This window comes from Daktulosphaira vitifoliae, unplaced genomic scaffold (assembly GCF_025091365.1).
Source record: "Daktulosphaira vitifoliae isolate Bord-2020 unplaced genomic scaffold, ASM2509136v1 Scaffold_3, whole genome shotgun sequence".
Lineage (NCBI taxonomy): Eukaryota > Metazoa > Arthropoda > Insecta > Hemiptera > Phylloxeridae > Daktulosphaira > Daktulosphaira vitifoliae.
The window spans coordinates 12,477,887-12,497,218 of NW_026099574.1; the positions used below are offsets into that span (position 1 = coordinate 12,477,887).

General features: G+C 28.2%; 2 protein-coding genes across 3 annotated transcripts; both read left to right on the forward strand.

The window, feature by feature from the left end:
- Positions 1-668: 668 nt before the first annotated feature.
- Positions 669-2,449, forward strand: LOC126902319 (uncharacterized). 2 transcript variants are annotated; one of them, XM_050679448.1, is made up of 5 exons: positions 669-1,602; positions 1,690-1,750; positions 1,824-1,885; positions 2,000-2,044; positions 2,124-2,449. In XM_050679448.1, exons 1-5 carry the CDS (start codon positions 726-728, stop codon positions 2,201-2,203), a joined length of 1,125 nt encoding a protein of 374 aa, XP_050535405.1. In that variant the 5' UTR covers positions 669-725; the 3' UTR covers positions 2,204-2,449. The 2 variants fall into 2 exon arrangements, with proteins under 2 accessions (XP_050535405.1, XP_050535407.1); XM_050679450.1 differs by lacking the exon at positions 1,690-1,750 and having other exon boundaries at positions 1,826-1,885; positions 2,124-2,447.
- A 13,929-nt stretch (positions 2,450-16,378) lies between these two features.
- Positions 16,379-17,644, forward strand: LOC126902325 (uncharacterized). Its single transcript, XM_050679460.1, has one exon. The coding sequence runs from the start codon at positions 16,552-16,554 to the stop codon at positions 17,422-17,424; it is 873 nt and encodes a 290-aa protein (XP_050535417.1). The 5' UTR covers positions 16,379-16,551; the 3' UTR covers positions 17,425-17,644.
- Positions 17,645-19,332: the final 1,688 nt, after the last annotated feature.

The window sequence follows — 19,332 nt, forward strand, 5'->3', positions numbered from 1 at the left end:
CAGGTTTGATTGATTTGATTTGACCTTAGTGAAACTGTAAGGAACATTGATGTGAGATAGCAGTCATAAATACATTAACTGGCATAACAGAAAAAATATCTGTAGATAGTCATAATTGACAATAAACGCTACGTATCTGTGATAGCAATATCATAAAAAAACAATTAGCTTCCAGTTTTTATCATCTATCTTATATTATACATGTATATTAACTTAAATATTTAAAGCTTTGTATATCTAATAAACGAATAAAATTATGTTAAAAACTCAAATGCTATTTTCTATTAAAATAAATTCTCAATCATTTTATTAAATTCAAAATATGTGTTACTATTTTAGAAAACTAAGTTGGCATTAACAAGGTATAAGGAATGAACTTAACAATTATAATATAACTAATAAATCAAAAATAATACGTAAATAAAGCTATCAAAAAATAAAATAAATGTTTAAATTATTATTATTCTGTAAGTAAATTTGGGGTTATGATAAAATTTGTAACTGTATATATATTATATACTAGTATGACTAATAGTCTATAATAATAATCATAACCGAAAATGTAATAAAAGCAAGTTATTGACATAAATGACTTTTTTAAAACTTATATATTAGTAATATTATAAAATTTTATTTAAATTTTTAAAAATATTAAAACTGGAAGTTCTTAAAACTTAATTAGCTCATATTTACTGATTTAATATTTTTCATTTTTATTTTCATAAATGATGTTGCTTTTTAAAAAATATATAATATGTTTTTTAATATGCTCTGTTCAAGTTATTGAAGCACCAAGAGTTTTTTCAAAAAAAAAAAATATTCATGATGCAAAAGCTATTTACACTTTTTTTAAAAATGTATGCTGGCAAAATTTAAATGACGTTACTGTTGTTAAGTATTTAAAAGATAATAATGTAATACAAGATATTTTAAAATTGCCTTTTGACCGCAGTAATTATTCAACAAGAATAAGAACTGCCACTCTATTTCTTGGTTGCTCATACGCTAAAGATCTACAGTATATTTTTTTCATGCTGCAAAATTTATGTACCTGCTGTCAAAGCATTACTGACCCTAAAAAAATGTATGATTGTTCTGTAGAAATTATAAATAATACTCTTGCAATTATTCCAATGATAAAAAAAATGAAAGGAGCTATGGATACTATCGAAAATTACCATATTCAACCATGGAATACAAATCTTGTAATTCGTTATATGATGAGTTCTGTTTTTGAATCTTATGGTTCTGTTAAAAAATCATTCAACAATTTGCAACCCTCGCAAACCGTTCCTAATAAAACAAAATCAGTATTAGAGTATATTTATAACTCTTTAATTGAATATAAGACAATTACAAATAATGAAATTGATAAATTTTGTGTAATTGAACAAGTGGACCTAAACTTATTGTGGGATGAATACAAATACAGAGCATCTCATTATCCAAACAAAGAATTTCATCATTATGTTAATGAAGAAGTTAGAAATAAAATGTACAATACAATTATTAATAAGTTTTTCAGACTAGGTTTCTTATATAATATCCAAACTGAAATGGTTTCTATTCCATTAGAAATTACTTTACCTGATGATAATAAAGGTAACATTTTGTTATACTTATGAAAAAAATATCAACAACTATCATTATTTTTATTAAATCATAACAAATTTATAATATTTTATTTAGAAATCAATTTAAATAACTCAATCACTAACACTTCAACGAAAACCCTATTCATCGAACAAGAAGATATTTTTTTTTTATTACTTACAGTAATTTTATCTGAGCGTTTCAAATGTTTTAATTTTAATTATTTGTTTAGGATTTACTAGTTATGCTAATTTAAATGAGGACTATTTAAAATCAATTCTGCATTATGAAGGTACATATTTATTTGTAAATTTTATCATTGTTGGTTACTTAAATATTAATATTTAATTTAATACGTTAAATTAAAACATTTTTTATTTTTTGGATTGCGTTTTCTTCAATTTAGAACTCAGATACATAACTAACTTAACAACAATAGATTATCAGGAAGGTAAAATTAAATTATTTATAGTCAATTTTAATTACAACATATTTGTTGACTAACTGTTCTATCCATAACTTATTTTCAGAAAATCAAATAAATTATGAAACTGGGGAAAGTTCACAACAAAATGATTTGAATGATAAACCTTTTTATACGTTTATTTGAAGTTCCTATATTGAATTCACTTGGCAATTTTTTCGTTCAACAAAATTACGTTATGTATTATATATATATATATATCATGGTAATATAAAATAAATGTTTAAAAGGCTTAACTAAAAATGCTGAAATATATTAAATATTTTATGTGCTTCTATTAAGTTATAGTAATTATTTAAATAATTTTGTGTACCGAAATTATCAATTGCTTTATCCGCCATATCCAATATACAAGATAATTATTTTCACCTAGACAATGGATATTTCTCAAAATAATAATAATTTTGTACGTTTTTTTTTTTTTAGATTTTTTAGTTATTTATAAATTTACATTTATTTGTTATCAGTTAGTTTTAGATTCATCACTTATAAGATTATCAATTATGTTTTTACAAATTGAAACATATTTTAAGTTTGATAAATTGATAGTGATCGTATTTTTTATTCATATTTATTTATTTGCTTGTTATTCACTTTAAAATTACAATTATTCGAAATTGTACACGTGTATAAAATAAACGTGACTTTAAATACAGGTAGCTAATTGTAACATTTATGATTTACTACTAATGCGTCAACTATTGCTTTATCGTTAAGATTAATGTTTTACATTTATATAACAAACGGATATTTAGGAATATGATATTTTAGGAAATATGAAGTAGTTTTATTTTCTTATCAAATTATTAGGTATACAATACTTTAATAGAGAATAAAATAATAAAAGTTGAAAAATTCTAGTTTATCAATTATTCGCATACGAGTTTGTGTAATATATTTATAACCCTGCTCATACTTATGTCGTAACACAGTAAAGAGAAAATATATATCGTAAACGTGTAAACGGATGAACTGTGTAAATGTGTGTGTACGAAGATGAATATGAGGAGGTGGTGCCTGCTGTATAGGTATTCACGTGCGTGTTGTCGTACAGCAGTCACCGTGCTCGGCTGACACTCCGGGTTAGCTGTGGGTGTCGAAAGGCTGTTGTTATAGGAAGGGAGAATAATAGTAACACCTGGGTATGAGGTGCAGACGAAGTGCAAGACACAAATACTAGGCGTACCAGGTGAGGAAAGATAACAGAGTACGAGGTGCAGACGAAGTGCAAGACACAAGTACTCTGAAATGTCGAGGAAAAGAGTATATAGGTTAGAAAAGGAATGAACAAAGACTTTACTTTAAACAGTAAGCCGGACAGCGACAACCGAGTACTGAGACTGATGAATGACACAAGGCCGTGGAGTCGACTGACCACGATGGTCAGGTCTATTGGGTTTTTATAATAATTACACTTATTGCCGATTTGGCAATAAATATTATTTGTTAATTCACCAGTCTCAGGCAGCGGATGTGCTGTCTGTATTTTATTAAAATAATTCTCACGATTATGAAAACGTGACACCATCACACTTTTTTTTAACTCTTCTATAGTAATGACGCATCAAATTGCTAATACTACATGTGTACTTTCTTATTTGTTCATTCAAAATGTGTAGTTTTTTATATTTCACGGCTTGACTTAAAAAATTATGGTTCGTAACATTATAACAAATATTATACAGTAAATAAAATAAATGTATAGCAATAATATCATAGTTATACCAATCATAAATGAAAAATATCCTTCATAACTTGATGTGCCAGTTCAAAACTGCAATAATTCAAAAAATTTAATTTTCCCATTTAATGATTTAAACAAGGATTTTCTTTTCTTGAATATCGGATATATTCAATGAAAACTTTAATTTTAAAAACTTCACTATCTAAAAAATAACTTAGTTGCATTGAATTGGATTTATCAACGTTAAATGTTGAAGAAACTTAGATATCAAAATTTAAAATCTAAACTTTTCGAGTTATTGTAATTTTTAACTGGGACGTTAAAATAATTAAGCAAAACGTAAAATACATATCCTAAATGATTGTTACACTTTAATTGTTCTATATAATTACATACATTATATCTAAAATAAATCAATTATACACGAGATGTATTCGACGTAATGACAGTATTCAGACTTAAGTTACACAGTGTTCATATTAAAATGTACCCATACTATATACGTAGTTTAAATTTAACAAACGCTCAATATTATCAGTATTCAAACATCAGCTATTCAAAGTATAAACGGTAAATATATTAAGATTCATCTGAATAAAATTCAATATTGAGCTAAGTAATTAGTGTACTACACGTTTTATAAACGTTAAAAAGAGTTACTATTCTAAAACTATTTTAAAAATAAAGCATAAGTATAAAATTCACCTATATTCTATAACAGTAAATGTACAAAAATATGTTTAATAGACGTTTTAATTATACATAATTTTCTACTGAATAAAATTTCCACTCCAACAATAAATATCTAGTAAACAGCATGTAATTTATTATAAAAAGTGTTGATACTGTCTATTATCAAAAATAAGGAAAAATCAATCATACATATTTAGCTAATTTTTTACAAGTTTTTATATTGTGGTAAACTAGGTTTTCTACGTTCAATTTGCCCACGCGGATGAGTGATTCGAGAAGAGTCAAAATAATAACTATAATGTAACATTCATTGATTGTACACTGACCACCGAGTGAGTGGTCAGGTCCCTTTTTATTAGAAATAATAATCAATTAACAATACAATTAACAATGCTTCTAGTGGTATAACACTTCGTCTTCTTCTTCTTCTTTTACTGGCATTCCTACTCTCTAAGAGTTTTTGCCGCCATTACTACGCTTCGCCACCTATCTCTATCTTGGGCTGTCTCTCTCCAGTCTTCAACTCCAAGGATTCTTAAATCTTCTTCTACCACGTCGATCCATCTTTTCTTCGGCCTCCCTCTAGGTCTTTTCCCTTGTGGTTTCCATTCCAATGCTACCCTGACTATCTCGTTATCTCTTCTTCTCGCTATGTGACCTAACCATTGTATTCTTTGGCCCTTAATAAAACTTGTTACCGGTGCTATTTCCAACATGTCATATAGTTCACTATTGTACCTTCTCCGCCAACTTCCCGTTGTTTCATCGATGACCGGTCCGCATATTTTCCTCCACACTCTGTGCTCAAGTCCTCAGGTTTCTTTCTGTTTGTTTGGTCGTTGTCCACGCTTCGCAACCATACGTGAGAGTCGGTCTTATAATAGCCGTGTACAATCTTGCTTTCGTTTTTCTAGATAGAATTTTGGATGTAAAGAATTTAATCATTGTGTAGAACGTTTTTTGGGCTTTATTTATCCGAATACTTATTTCCTTTGACCAATCATTCTTTGTACTTAACGTTGCTCCCAGATATTTAAAATCACTAACTTTTTCGTATGCTAAATTCTCCATTTCACTGGGATCCTCCCCACTATCTAATAGTTCCATTATCTTCGTTTTCTCAGTATTTATCTCAAGACCAATTTTCTTCGCTGCTTTTTCTAGCACTCTGGCAGCGTTAGCTGTGTCTGCAAGCGAATCGCCAAGTATATCCAAATCGTCAGCGAATCCTGGCCGATTAGTAAACCACCTTCATTGTCCTGTAGTAATCTTACTACCTTCTTTAGGGCAAGATTGAAAAGTACTGGGGAAAGAGCATCCCCCTGTTTTAGTCCGGTTTCCACTGTAAAGGTATCCGATGTTACATTCTGTGTTCTTACTCTGTACCTCGTGTCTTCCATGCACATTTTAGTTAGCACTATTAACTTTTTTGGGAAACCAAACTCATCCATAATATTGTAGAGACTCTCTCTGTGTATACTATCATAGGCCTTTTTAAAATCTATGAAGAGTTGCCACATATTCTGCCGATATTCGTATCTCTTTTCAATTATTTGACCTATTATGGATAATTGTTCTGTGGTTGAACGACCTTTCCGAAAACCACATTGGTACTCACCTAGGCAATCCTCTGCATAAGGGATAATGCGATTCAGTAATATCCTAGAGAAGACCTTGTACGTGGAGTTTAAGAGCGATATCCCTCTATAATTGTCACACTTTGTCTTGTCTCCTTTTTTATGCAATGGTATGATGATTGCCTCATTCCAGCTATCCGGTACTCGTTCTTCCATCCATATTAGGTGACACAGTCTGTGGATTACTAAATGTAGCTCCTCACCTCCGTATTTTAAGAGTTCTGCTGGAATATTATCGGTACCCAGTGCTTTCCAATTTTTCAGGCCAAATAATACACTTTTTACTTCTTCTAGGCTAACATCCTCGACATAGGGCTCCGCTCTTTCATAATCGATATGAGCTACAGGCTGATCTGGCATTCTCCCATTTAGTAAATTTTCAAAATAACCTTTCCATCTCTCAGCTCTTGATTCTGGTTCCATTAGCATTTGTCCGTCTTGGTCTCTGATTGCATTCCATATAGGGTTAAAATGCTTATACTGTTTAATGACTCTAAAAAAGTTTCTAGTTCTCCCTTGTGTATGGTCGTTCTCTGCTGTTTGAAGTATGTTGCTAAAAAATTTCCTTTTTTCCCTTTGAAGGGTGCTTTTGCAGGCTTTACGTTCCCGTATGAAACTTTCTTTAATCATTTGAGTGTTGTTTTTAACAAATTCATTTCTCGATTTTCTGCTCTGTCTACAGCAGAACACTAGATGCAATTAATAATAATCTATTAGCTTCGATGCGAAGCTGAGAAGGTATTGGTTTTACTATGATGTGTTTTTTTTTTTTTTTTTTTTTGTGTCTGTTACCACTTTTTCTCAGTTCTCACTGAACGGATTTCTTTCAACGATACGTCAAAAGATCACAAATTGTATCTAGTCGAAGACATTACCCTTCAAAATTGAAAAAATTTCCCTCGTTCCCCGTAAATGGGGGAAACCTCCAAAAAAATTACAAATTTAAAAATCGCTAATTTTCGAAATTTTTTCAATTTTTTTTACTAAAAACTGCCGTAACTTTTTCAAAAATGAACATATCAATATAATTTTTTTTTATATAGATGCTTGATGTCTTTACCTATTATTTGGTATATTTTTTTTGTAAATTTGACCTTTTTTCTGCCCACAGGGGGGGATTTAAAATGACAACTTTTTCACAAAAAATTAACTTTTTCAACTTAACTTTTGAAAATGTTCCGGAAGGTCTGACACTTTTATATATATCTTAAATTAAAGCTAATGTAATATACTTTAATTTGAAAAAAAAAAATTTGACCTCTGGACTTGTCTTCACGGCGAAAATGGCTACCGAATGCTATTTTCGTGTGAAAATTCTCGATTTTATTATTTATATTATATTTAACTTTATAATGCTATAACTTATTGAAAAGTTTATGGATCCACACAATTTTTTTATGAGAAATAATATTTTTTAATAAACCCTTTTTCATTCGACATACTTTATCTTAATCGAGATATTAATAAGGAACCAGCAGATCAAGTAGCTTTTGGAATAAAACACCAATTTTTTTAAAATTAAACACTATCTAAAGATTTGCATCGAAGCGTTTATTTTTGATAGTGATTTTAATCACTGTCAGATATCATTATACTTGATCTAACTATACCACGTCTCAACTGTGCCGCGACCCCCCTGTGCTGGGTTTTTTATTTACTTTTACTTACTAATAATACAAATTCCTTAAAACTAATATTTACATATAGTTATGGGTTCATGACAATATAACCAGAACCTTATTAAATTTGAAAAATAGAACAAGTTAAGTGTTATTATATTCCAACGATCGCAAAAATATTTGCAAAATTCAGTATAATAAAAGCTATGAACAATTGAAAATTTAAAGGCCCACGTACAGGATCTGTTAGTTTGGTCCGTTGCATCATAAAATTTTATAAGAGATTAGCCATACATTGTAACACATTGAATCCACGTATTTTCAATGCTAAAATGTTGTAAAATAATTTTGTGTACAATTTGCTTGACTGTACTATTTTGGAGTTATAATATAAAATGGTCTTGAAAATGGTTTGACAGGTAAAAACGCGTTTTCTCATTTTTTTGTAATAATTAACTTCTGTTTAATTATTTTTAAAATCATTATTTTCTGAATATTTTGACACGCTAAATACATAGTCAACTGAATATTCTACTTCTTACTGAATATAAGTTTTTATAATTCAACTTTTATCCTTTATATAAGTCAAAATTCTTAGAGACTTGGCATTCCTAACTATTTTTTATAATATACTTAATGGTGTGTTCAACGAACATTAACTATCTAATATGTGGATTTTGTAATTGTATAATATTATGAGTTAGTAACAAAGTCTATTATTCATACTGTCGGGACTTGCAATCTAAATAATTTATTTCATTACTGTTTGCGTTTAGCAAAGTTAATCTTTTAATTGTGGTCACACTGAAATGGTCATCCGTTACTTCTCTTATCACTGGTCAAATCAGTCTGTCGGGGTAGCGGTTATGCGCTTAAAAATATCTCGACATTCGTTTTTAGATTGCCAAGTTGTCCAGTGGATGTTGTTTTATTTTCGATACTTGTGCCTAGTCGCCATTATTTTTAACTAAAATAATTGTCAATTATTATTAGTCAACACTAGGGTGGTCCTTATTTTTCGAATTTCGAAATTTCTTTCGGGACACCCCTCCATTTTTTTCTTTAGTATAAAAAAATAATATTCTGAAAATTTAAAATCATTTGGAAAAATTTAAATTGAGGCGCACAGCATTTTAAGGTTTTGACCTCGAATTTTCGAAGAATATTCTATAAAACGATAAAAAAAACTTATATTAGAGGTTTTCAAGTGATTTTTTCAATAAAAGTCAAGATACAAAAAAAAAAAACCTTATTTAAAGACAAATATTTTGATATATTATTTTTAAAAATTTATTGAATTTTTTACATGCGATAACAATATAATGATAATTTAAAAATAATTAAACAGCTTATTTTTTATACCTCGTTACTTTAATAGTTTCAATGCTCCGTTATAACCTTTTCAAATGTTTATACTGACTTGAATATAAATAAATGAAGTTATTAAGTTGAATTTTATGGCATTGAACTAGCATTAGTTGAAATAAATCATAAAAAATGAAATAAAATTAAAAAAATAGTTTTTTCTGAAAATTTGTAAAAAAATTAATAATATTAAAAATGTAGATTTTTTAATTAATGAATAATAACATTTTTAATTTGTATAAAATAAAATAAAATGAAATACTATAAATGTGCATTATACCTTTTATTTATACTTATACATATGTATTAAAAGTTTTGGGATAAAGTTGATTTTTTGGTATTAGGATACATTTTTCTGTGTTCAGACACCATTTGCAATAAATATTGTTTTTGTTTTTCATCTTTTGTTAAAATATTGTTGTAATCTTCAATTAATTTTACGCCTCTTTCTGCAACATCTTTTGTAACTTTTAATTTATTTACGGTGTTCAATCCTGTTATGTAGTCGTCATTATGTTCCCACAAAATAAGATCTATTTTTAGAAAATTCATGCTTATATTAAAACGTTTAAAAAAGTTGTTTGATTCAGTAGTAATGAAGTCTTCTATATTCATATTGATTATTATTTTAATATTTTGAGATTGTAAAAAATATTTTTTTGTTCCTTCAAATTTATTATTTGTTTTCAATGCTCGAACCATTTTTATTTTATTATTTATGGGAACATTTGTATCAAAAAATGCTAGTGCTGCATTTTCCGGTGATATATACCATAAATGGTTAAAAAAATAATATTCTGAAAATTTAAAATCATTTGGAAAAATTTAAATTGAGGCGCACAGCATTTTAAGGTTTTGACCTCGAATTTTCGAAGAATATTCTATAAAACGATAAAAAAAAACTTATATTAGAGGTTTTCAAGTGATTTTTTCAATAAAAGTCAAGATACAAAAAAAAAACCTTATTTAAAGACAAATATTTTGATATATTATTTTTAAAAATTTATTAAATTTTTTACATGCGATAACAATATAATGATAATTTAAAAATAATTAAACAGCTTATTTTTTATACCTCGTTACTTTAATAGTTTCAATGCTCCGTTATAACCTTTTCAAATGTTTATACTGACTTGAATATAAATAAATGAAGTTATTAAGTTGAATTTTATGGCATTGAACTAGCATTAGTTGAAATAAATCATAAAAAATGAAATAAAATTAAAAAATAGCTTTAAATTAAAAAAAAAAAAAATTGCTTTACTAAATTTGTTAATTTGTTAATTTTTAATTTTATATATCTTTTTGTTTTTTTTTTAATTTAATTATTTGATTATTTATAGTATTTCATTAGTACCATGAGTGACTTTTCTTTAAATCAATTTTAGTTTTATAATATTCAATCAACACATGACCATTTTCGCATTTAATCATAGACAAGATCAATAAATGTTTATCTTATCTTGTGTTGTATTAGTCTAAAATCTATAATTGTAGAGGTTTACCTATAACCATGATATGTTAAATGTAATATTTTAAAATTTTCATCATTCATGTCGAATTTTATTCTATGTAGTACAGCACGCTACTATTTATATTGTCTGTGAATCTTTTTATTATATTTCATCACTTATATTGTTTTTTTTTTTTTACATTTACGTAATTAACTATTTTATAATTTTTATAATGGCAAAAAGATCTAGCAGTTATGTATTTCTAATTGGTAATTACGAAAACCAAATTGTTGGCGTTAATTTGCCCACAAATGGCCAAGTATTAAAAGTTTTATTTAATAATTTAAGAAAAGTAAATTTAAAAATTCGTAGTAGTGCTACATTAGTTATAAAAGAAATAGAAGTATTTTGGACTAAAAAAAAATCAGCATAGTATTACTCAGGTAGAAGGTTTGTATAAAGAATGGAAATCATTGAACAAATCGAGAAAACGAAGAAATTTGACACAAATTGCTAAAGAACAAAAATTTATTGACAAAATGTTTTGTCTATGTGATATAGCACACACAGATGCTATATCTTATTTATATTAGATATGATAGATGATTAATATTGACTGTGAAGAAACTAAATTATATCTAAATAACCAAAAGCAGAAAGGTTATTTTAGAAGTACAAGTAAAAATGATTGTTTTGAAGTGAATCAAGGCGAGAGTTCTTGTCAACTTGCAAAAGAAATTAATCGAAAACGAAAATTTGAAGAAGAGAAAGAACAATTTAAGTAAATTTGTGGAATATTTATAACCATTATAAGCAATAATTATTATACAATTAATAATAATCATTAAAAATTTTAGTTGAGACTGTTGAATTTCAATCATCAAGTAGTATTGATGGATTTTCGTTGCACAACTCGTCATTAGAATCAGTTGGTTTTTATAGTTCTAAAAAGATGGCTAAAAGAATAAGGGCGCAGAAAAATATTATGACAGAAAATCTAGCTGCAACATTGGATCGTTGTAAATTATCTGATAGAGATGCAGTATTTGTACTTACATCTACAGCTGAAGCTCTTGGTCATAATGTAAGTGACTTAATCATTAATCGCTCTTCGATCTATCGTTTTCGTGAAAATTTTCGAAAAGATTATGCTACTAAAGTTAACACTCTTTTTTTTAAAATCAACATGGATGCTATAACTGTTCATTGGGATGGAAAATTGCTCCAGTCATTAACAAACAAGGAGCTAGTTGATAGGTTACCAATAGTTATAACTTATAAAGGTGAAGAAAAATTAATAAGTGTGCCTAAGTTGCCATCTGGAAATGGAAAAAACCAGGCTTTAGCGGTTTATAATGCCTTAGAACAATGGGGTCTTATAGATAAAGTTCAGGCTTTATGTTGTGACACAACAGCATCAAATACTGGACGTCTCAATGGTGCTTGTATACTTTTAGAACAAGAGTTAAATAAAAATATTCTTTATATGCCATGTAGACATCATATTTTTGAATTAATTTTAAAATGTGTTTTTGAAAATAAAATTCAAAAATCATCTAGTCCCGATGTTGCTCTTTTCAAAAATTTTCAATTAGTTTGGAATAAAATTAACAAAAATAAATTTAAAGTTGGAATATCTGATAAAGCTGTTGTTGATAAATTAAAAGGGTCAATAGATGATACAATAGTCTGCAAAAAAAAAATTTAAGTTAGCGAAAATTAAGAGAAGATTATCGTGAACTTTTAGAGCTCACAATTATATTTTTAGGTGGAGTTCCTCCTCGTGGCATATCATTTAGAACCCCTGGAGCTTTTCATCATGCTAGGTGGATGGCTAAAGCTATTTATAGTTTTAACATTTTTCTTTTTCAAGACCAATTTAAAAAAAAAACAGGAGTTAAACGGTTTTCGAGATATATGTATCTTTCTTTCAAAAATATATATAATGGCGTGGATAAACGCAACAGACGCTATAAAAGCTCCATTTTTTGACCTATGTTTCTTAAAAAGCCTTTTTTTATATAAAGATATCGATGAAAACATAAGTTTGTTAACAGTAGCAAAGTTTTGTTGCAATTTGTTGTTGCAAAAGTTGGAGCAATTTTCCATCCCAATGAACAGTTATAGCATCCATGTTGATTTTAAAAAAAAGAGTGTTAACTTTAGTAGCATAATCTTTTCGAAAATTTTCACGAAAACGATAGATCGAAGAGCGATTAATGATTAAGTCACTTACATTATGACCAAGAGCTTCAGCTGTAGATGTAAGTACAAATACTGCATCTCTATCAGATAATTTACAACGATCCAATGTTGCAGCTAGATTTTCTGTCATAATATTTTTCTGCGCCCTTATTCTTTTAGCCATCTTTTTAGAACTATAAAAACCAACTGATTCTAATGACGAGTTGTGCAACGAAAATCCATCAATACTACTTGATGATTGAAATTCAACAGTCTCAACTAAAATTTTTAATGATTATTATTAATTGTATAATAATTATTGCTTATAATGGTTATAAATATTCCACAAATTTACTTAAATTGTTCTTTCTCTTCTTCAAAAAAATATTTTTTACAATCTCAAAATATTAAAATAATAATCAATATGAATATAGAAGACTTCATTACTACTGAATCAAACAACTTTTTTAAACGTTTTAATATAAGCATGAATTTTCTAAAAATAGATCTTATTTTGTGGGAACATAATGACGACTACATAACAGGATTGAACACCGTAAATAAATTAAAAGTTACAAAAGATGTTGCAGAAAGAGGCGTAAAATTAATTGAAGATTACAACAATATTTTAACAAAAGATGAAAAACAAAAACAATATTTATTGCAAATGGTGTCTGAACACAGAAAAATGTATCCTAATACCAAAAAATCAACTTTATCCCAAAACTTTTAATACATATGTATAAGTATAAATAAAAGGTATAATGCACATTTATAGTATTTCATTTTATTTTATTTTATACAAATTAAAAATGTTATTATTCATTAATTAAAAAATCTACATTTTTAATATTATTAATTTTTTTACAAATTTTCAGAAAAAACTATTTTTTTAATTTTATTTCATTTTTTATGATTTATTTCAACTAATGCTAGTTCAATGCCATAAAATTCAACTTAATAACTTCATTTATTTATATTCAAGTCAGTATAAACATTTGAAAAGGTTATAACGGAGCATTGAAACTATTAAAGTAACGAGGTATAAAAAATAAGCTGTTTAATTATTTTTAAATTATCATTATATTGTTATCGCATGTAAAAAATTCAATAAATTTTTAAAAATAATATATCAAAATATTTGTCTTTAAATAAGGTTTTTTTTTTTTGTATCTTGACTTTTATTGAAAAAATCACTTGAAAACCTCTAATATAAGTTTTTTTTATCGTTTTATAGAATATTCTTCGAAAATTCGAGGTCAAAACCTTAAAATGCTGTGCGCCTCAATTTAAATTTTTCCAAATGATTTTAAATTTTCAGAATATTATTTTTTTATACTAAAGAAAAAAATGGAGGGGTGTCCCGAAAGAAATTTCGAAATTCGAAAAAATAAGGACCACCCTAGTCAACACTCTCTCTGTCATATTGTTGGTAATTTTGTAACGGTAATTCACATTAATATTGTAATTTGTAGAAAACTTTGCTTACGACTATTTCCTAACTTAAATTCTTAAATCAAGTTTTAGAAACCTCGTGGTTGATTTCAAATTTCTTATTAAATATTGGTTTATTGGTAATATAAAATAATTATTACACATTTGTTGTTGTCATATCAAATAGATATTGTAATAGTACATTAAATAGTCAAGTCAAAATCTTAAATTAGTGTTGAAATCATTCACTAGAGTTCTAATACTTCTTGGAGGCTGGTGGCAGGGCTTATTTTAACGGGTAGTAGAACCTGAATTGGTAGTTGAAAACATAATTTGGGTAGTTGAAAATTCAAAATTGGGTAGTAGATTTTTTCACCTGTAGGAAACTAGGTAAATTCTAATAATAAAATATTGAAGCCATAGATTTATATAAATAAAAATTGAAAGTTATCAAATTAAAAACGTTTTTTAACTTAAAAGTTTAAGCACATATTTTAATTTTTAACAAATCGTAATGTATTTTTACTATATATTAGAAAAAAGACTGGCAACGGTATGATCGCATTGCGAACGTATAAGTTTTCTATAGACCTATACGTCGTAAGACGACTTCGTGTGCCCGATGCGCATTGTGGCATTGTGTAGTAATCGATATAGTATAGTAATATACGATATCGGTAATGTCGTCGTGCCGTCGTTAAAACCCATTTAAAAATAAATAAAACGCACAGTATCGCAAGACACGGTCGTATTGAAACCAAACACTAATTTTATCTGTTTATTTTATCTAATTCGTTATCGACCTTTCTTTATATTGTAGTTTAAGTAATACTGCACTATATAATGCGCATGTTGACTACTGCGTGATTTTGCTTAGGACATATAGGTCTATGGGCTAGCACTACAGTAAATAAATTCACGTGAATTACTGTATTATATACTTATTTTAATAAAAAGTGAAAAATAATACAAGAAAAGACAGTACTTATCTTATAGTAAAAAGTGAAAAAGTGTAAAAATGAAACGGGCTTCATCTCTTCAAAAATATGTTGCAAAACAACTTCTTTGTATAGTTGGCTGAATCTAAATAAAGCAAGTTGTTCGACCCAGTTAAATTTAGCCACACAAAACTCAGCATCTTCTGAGGAATCTCAATTATCGGAACCAGTTAAAGAAAAAGAAATAATCGAGAAAATTTCGGAAAATGAAAACCCAAGTGAAACCCTCACACAAGAAATTCCAATTTCTAAACCTGAAGCAAATAAACAAAACTCCGATGCTCAGGCATTTGAACATTATCACCGAGATGGTAAGCACTACGTAAAATGTAAATACTGCAACATGTTTCCAAACATAGTAAAGCTTCATGGAACAATGACTCGATTGCCTGCGATAGTAACAGATGGTACTAGATTTAGAAACGATACGATAGAAAAACATATTTCTCAGAAATATCATTCGGAGTCTGTGAAAGCTTTTAGATTATTTACTTTAAAAGTACCAGAAAAAGCAAAAGAATGTACTATGGATAAGATGCTCACACAAATGAACGAGGATCTAGCAAATAAAATTGGTGGATTAATGATACATACATATGCTGACGCAAAAAAAATTACTCTCAGTGCTTACTCATTTCCATCAAGAGTTGTTACTTCCATAGCTGCTCAATCGTTTCAGGTTAAAAATGTGAGTGTCCCGTGCGTTCCTCAAGACGTAAATTTTCAATATTTGACCCCAACCGCACATAAAGAATTTATTCAGTGTATTATTAAAAGTGATCATTGTGTGCAAGATATACTGAGCTCTAACATTTTATCGCTTTCTTTGAGATGTGATGGCAGTGTGGACCGTATGCAAATAGACAAGATATATGTTTTTGCAAAAGTCATAAAAAAATCTGGTGAATCAGTTCAATATTTCCTTGGGTTAAGTGAACCATCTTGTCAAGGTGCTGAGGGAATACTTGGTGCAATAGAGAACGCCATCGATACTACTGTAGGAGAAGGAATGTCTAGACAACTTTTTGAATTTGCCTCCTCTTTGGTAACAGATGGAGCAGCAGTGAACACTGGTTGTAGAGCAGGGTTGTGGGAGCTCTTTAGGAAAAAGTACAAGATTAACTCAAATCTTCCTTTCATTACCATATGGTGTGCAGCACACAGATCGGATTTGTCATCTCCAACAGGCGGCCGAAAAAAATAAATGCACTCTTTCGCGGTTGCCTCGTTTATTTGAAGTGCGGTGGTCCGAATTTTCGTTTGATTTAATCAATTCAGTTTTGGTTTCTTGGAATGCTTTAGTATTGTTCTTAAAAGATTGTCCTGACAAAGAGGCAAGAGGATACAGACTTTTTTTAATCAATTATGACAATCTACAAATCCTGGCATTTATTGCAGACGTATTGATGGTTTTCAGCAGATATCAGAAAAAACTGCAGTCTGATACAATTACAATTTTAGACATGGACAAAGAGACAGTGAACGTTATATCCAGGCTTAAAATATTAAAAACGGAAGCGTTGCTTGGTGGATGGGTGACAACCTTAAAAGAACAGTTAGAAATTCATAGTGAAAATGAGGTTTTACTAAAAGGAGAAGTCTTAACAAGAAATCGAAAACATCGTTTAAAGGAACATCACAAGTTTGTTTCTCAGAATCGAGACTACTCCGCAATCTGCAATGAAATTGTGGATTCTCTTGTAAATTTTTTGCAGGAAAGATTCGATATTGATGCGGATACTGTTAAAATTTTGAAACCATTCACTGAGCTAGAGCCATCCGTTGATATGAAAGCAGTTCATAAATTGATAGGAAACGACTTAGATCTTGCTGAACTTTCAATGGAATATTCGGAGCTTCTCACTCATAAAAATATTGAGCAGTTAAAAAAAATCAGCTTAAAAGAAACTCTTCAGGCTTTAGTGATGACAAATTTTTTTCCCAATGTTTCTGTTATAATGGCCAGAATTGTTGCAGCAAAACCTCATTCCGCTGATGTTGAAAGAGTGATTAGTGTGAACAATTTGTTGAAAACCAGCAATAGAAGCAGTCTAAGTATTGAAAGCGAGAATGAATATCTATATATTTATTTTAATCTTCCTCCATTAGCCGGATGGAATCCTCGTCCAGCAATTAATGAGTGGTTTAAGAAAAAAAGGAGAGTTAGAGAAACTGTTACGGCGAAAGAACAAGAGTGGTATAAGGGAATATTTATAAGTGCAAATGATAACCAAAAAGATTCGCAAACCGAAGAAAAAGTTCCTACGAGAATGTTTTAAGTTTTGTTTGTACTGATTTCAATTTTGAGATAACTTATTTTTTTATTATATATTTTTCTGTTTCCTTTTTTTAAAGTTTTAGGATTTATTGTAATAATAAAACACTAGTCATCATCAAATGTAGCACTTTTTTTTACCCCCACTAACCTACTAAAGTCTTTATGAAATTTTATGCTTTAAAAAACGTTTTTACTAACATAAAAAGCAAAAAAAAATGTTGCCTGTGTCCCCACCGAACCCCCGCATAGCTCTGTTATCCGAAAAATACTTCGTTATGTTTGATGTTTATGTTTATGTTGATGCACAACAGAAAAAAAGGACAGTGGGTAGTAGAAAAAAAACATTAGAATAAGGCCTGGCTGGTGGTAAAACTTTATCCAGTTGAATCTCAAAATTGTTTTACTTATTGACAATATGTCATGTAAAACTACTTATAATTATTAAAATCCATTGTCGATCAGTCGCTAAATTAAAATTTTTGTTCACAAATTTTGTCTATACTCACATTTGTAATCCCTCAACTTAAACTTATTTTGTCTTCTCAGAAATTATCTAGTTTCTCAAATTAAACAATCACACTAAACCTCACAAAATTAAATATTAGTAATTGATCTCATTTTAGTACCTTATATGACAGACTCCATTGATAAATTGCTCATATTATTTTTATTTTTTTTTGTACATGTAGTTTAAAATTAGCTTACACCTTGAAATCAAATGAGTATTAATTATTTGAGCTGACAATTCATTAATTTTAAAACATTATATTTTAAAAATTTTGTTGTAATGCACACTTTTAAACATGTTAGGTATATTTAATATATTGTCACATGTACTTATACATGTTGCTTGAGAACTGAATATCAGATTGTAGTTTGTTACTAGTTTTAAAAGTCTATTTAATCTACTTGTTTTTGATTGTATGATTGGGTTGAAACAATAGTTTGGTAATCATTTTGTAAATGCATGTTGTTTTCTAGTGTACAAAATCAACTATTTCACTTATAACCATAAAGTAACTTTGTTGTCATAAATGTAGTTATTTACCTAGTTGTAGTCAATAAAAAAAATATATACTTGTAAGTATAGAAATAAAAATCATATCTTTAGTTAATTTTCTTCTATCTGTTGTCATTTAAATTTACCCTCTATACAGTCCACTAAGAACATACAAAATAAATTTGGTAATAGCATCAGTACCATATATTGGTTCTACTTTTAAAAGTGATACAACTGTTCACTCAGCGTTGACTTTGCTCAAACAATTAAACTTAAATATTCAATTCGTCTGTCGGTTAATGTAGTGCGCTTACAATTACAAACACATTTAATCTAAGGCCTGTTAGGTTATTTTTCAAGATTGTACTGATTATTTCACAGTAGTACTTTATCATTCTATGTTTAAATAAATTTAGCATTATGATGTAAAAGGAGCTGAATTATGTTTTCATTTTAAGTTTATCATATGTGTAGCTCATAATGTAATCGTGTTATCTTGAGTGAGATAAATCAAAAACCTAGATCTGATCATAAGTTACCTCAACAGTACGCTTTATTATTAAGTCTAAAAAATATAAGACTATGATAGGAATCAAAGAGTTCCTTTTTTTAAAGTTAAACCGTATACTATCTACCAAACTGAATATAATTTTTCAAACTTGAACTAATAAAGTACATGTGCATGAAATTCCATCCATACATATTTCTTTTTATATATTTGCTTGATAATATATTGATAGAAAAAAGTTTTCAACTTTTACTACATAATCTATACTTCGCAACTGTGTTTCATCAAATAACTTACCTACTATGTTTGTATTTATAAAAATAAAAATGTATTCATACATATGTATATAAAGTTTTTTTTTTAGCAGTATTTTAGGTAATGTCTAATCTATTTTAAGTTTT